General features: G+C 36.9%; 1 protein-coding gene across 1 annotated transcript; it reads right to left on the bottom strand.

The window, feature by feature from the left end:
• Positions 1-871: 871 nt before the first annotated feature.
• LOC110916835 (ankyrin repeat-containing protein ITN1) lies at positions 872-2,500 on the bottom strand. The gene is made up of 2 exons (XM_022161495.2): positions 1,931-2,500; positions 872-1,803 (listed from the first exon to the last, which is right to left on the bottom strand). The coding sequence occupies exons 1-2, from the start codon at positions 2,498-2,500 to the stop codon at positions 1,012-1,014; spliced, it is 1,362 nt and encodes a 453-aa protein (XP_022017187.1). The 3' UTR covers positions 872-1,011.
• Between the last annotated feature and the right edge of the window lie 482 nt (positions 2,501-2,982).

Genomic DNA, 2,982 nt, shown 5'->3' with positions numbered 1-2,982 from the left:
TATAATTAGGTATCTGATACCAAAACATTCATTGAAAATATGTAAACTTTAAGTTAATAGCAAGTTAAAGATTTGCTAAGTTAAAACATATCTTATGAGTCCTACGTTTCATGTTGCTACCATACAGCACTTGAAGAAAGTTATGAGCTAACTTGCCTCAAAGCAACATGATAATTTTGACCGAGCTTCTCAAGTTCGGCCATCACGCAATCGATAATACATGGAGTTCCTTCAGGGGCCAAAATTGATTAAAAACCAGATATTATGACATCATGATGCGACGAAAGTGACGCTATGTAGATGTTAAATCCTTTTTTATAATTAGGCTTATAACATCCTGTTTATGTCCGAAAAAAGAACAGGTAAATCAGATATTTCATGTGAGATAAATAGATAATGTTAATGAGCTTTACTTATAAAGAGAACGATAACTCTTTAATTGCTTTATGAGAGACCATCTTCTTTCTTAATGGTGCCCTAAAACACCCTGATATACTTTTGAAAGAGAGGGGATTGGGGTTTAACGGTTAGCCATTTTCTGTTAGTTTGGTAATTCGAACTTTACCGGTGGTCATGATGAAAGATTTGCATTTGATTGTTCATGTTTCTTGGTTGCTACTACATATTTACATACAAGAAAACAATAATACATGTACACGAGTAGTACTTCAATAATAATTTATTTTTTGCATTTATGTATGATGTGTAATGATAAAGGTTATTCTATATTATTGTTTGTGTTATGTAATTTTTCAACATAAGTTTGGTTTAAGAAAACGCGCCTGTACATATATGTAGTGATGAGAAGCATTGTATAACTCGAAATGAAACGAAGCGGTCTTTGGTCAGATGTAAAGAACAAAAAACATTATTATATATACAAATACTAAAAACATATATAATTACATTATCCATACAAATATTACACACATCAAACTATACAAGTATGCAACAACAATAAATTCATGAAAGGGATGTGTTGAAAGAACAATGATAGACTATAGAATAACATTAAACTTCACCTGCATCCTGGTTGCCTTGTCTGTTTGTCTCTGGCTTCATACACTTTGACCGCTTCATAACCACCCAAACTACGAAAAAGATCGTATGAATCAATGCAATCACCCCACAACTCGACATCCATATGAGGCAAATCCAAACACTCGCCCCATCCACATACCCATCCGGTGCCATCATACTCAATGATATCCAATAGCTAAACACCATGGACACCATAGTTAACAGGGTTCCAAGAGTAAGCAACCACATCCAGAACTTGTTCCTTAACGGAAGTCCACTGATCAGCACAATGACTATGGCCAATGAAGCTATCATAGTGACCGAATTATTTGCTACAAACATGCTGAACTTATCCATGTCTATTTCTGCCTGAACTGCGTTTCCAAGCGAACCATCTTTGGTGTTTGTAATAAAACCACTCGGAGGGTTGATCCCCGAGTAGAATGACACCCCCGCCACCACTAAAGCCGAAACCAACAGAATCCCACGTTGATTTTCGATCCAATGGTGGTCAGCATTCACATACCAAGCCCATATTCTTGATATCCACCCTTTCCATTTATTCTGTGAAGCATTCAATATTAATGACTGTGATGGTTTTTCAAGAGCTGGTCTAAGATCATTTGCTCTCAAAACACCTGCTTCTATTAGAACTTCTCTTATTTCAAGCGATTTGAGATCTCGGGGGCATTGATCCAAAATATCTAGTGCAGTTAATCCAAGTTTGTTTACAGCATTTCCATTAGCGTTGATGCCTGGTATCCTGACCAAGTAGTTTAAAATCTGCACAAATTAAAAACATTGTTCAGAAGAAGGGTGAAAGTATCGTAACGATTAGTTAGCAGGGTATTGGTGGTTCGTGACTTTTTGGTAACATGTTCTTATGGTTACAAAAAAATATTACAAGTACCTGTGTTTGTTTATTGCTAGCAGCAGCATGTAAAAGGGTGTTTCCACCATGATCTGTGATCTTCGCCAACTCATCTTCATTCCATAATTCCATTAACACTTTCAATGATTCCATACAGTTATAACTAACACACATGTGCAAAATGGTTTCTCCACTCTCTGCAATCTCCTTAGCTGCATCCGGGTTTGCCTGAACAAGCGCCTTAACAACCTCCAAACGTTCATTCATTGCTGCCAAGTGAAGAGGGGTTAGCCCATCTTGATCTCGAAAACAGCATACATCTCGCCCCCCTGCCTTCACAATTTCTTGGACCATCTCTAGGTAACCGTTGGCGGAGGCCAGGTGGAGCGGGGTTCGCCTTTTGGAATCCAAGGCTATAGCAAGCTTTGGATTTTGGGTAAGAAGAATGGTGGCGAATTGATGGTGGTCGCGCATGGCAGCAATGTGGAGGGGGGATTCATTGAATCCGGTGAGTGAGAGTCTGTCAAGGATGAGTTGATTTTGATGGAGTAGTGCATTGAGTGCTTGAACGTCGCCTGTTAATGATGCTTCATAAAGCTTTGTTTCCATATTTCGGATATGAAAGAGTGAAAGACCATCCTTTACATGCTTATTTTATACATATGCAGCTGGTTTCATAATAAGTTGGTGGTTTCTTTGATGTTTCTCATGAGTAGCTGACCGAGACTTTTTCAAAGTCAAACAACTCAGAATATTATAGATGGTGACAACCCGCGAACTTGCCATTCATTTTACCAGATATATTATTATACGATTTGGATTATACAAAATAGATTATGTTCTGATAACGAAAGTCTAAAAGGTTTCTTTAAGTGCAAGGAATTGTGATTTATGGGATCTGAATTTCTTTTAAGAAGTGAAATTCTGACAAGGAAGATCAATATGAAAGCGAGGCAAGATAATCTGGTTTTGACTTTTAATTTAAAATACAAGACACGCTCATATATCATTAATCTTGTTAATGTCAACTTCAAATGGTCTTAGTTATTGATTTAGATACCATATTTTATCTTTTTGTTTATTTTATGTAA

This window comes from Helianthus annuus, chromosome 16 (assembly GCF_002127325.2).
Source record: "Helianthus annuus cultivar XRQ/B chromosome 16, HanXRQr2.0-SUNRISE, whole genome shotgun sequence".
NCBI lineage: Eukaryota > Viridiplantae > Streptophyta > Magnoliopsida > Asterales > Asteraceae > Helianthus > Helianthus annuus.
Note: the sequence above shows the minus strand (reverse complement) of the source record. Positions and strands in the feature narration are given on the sequence as shown.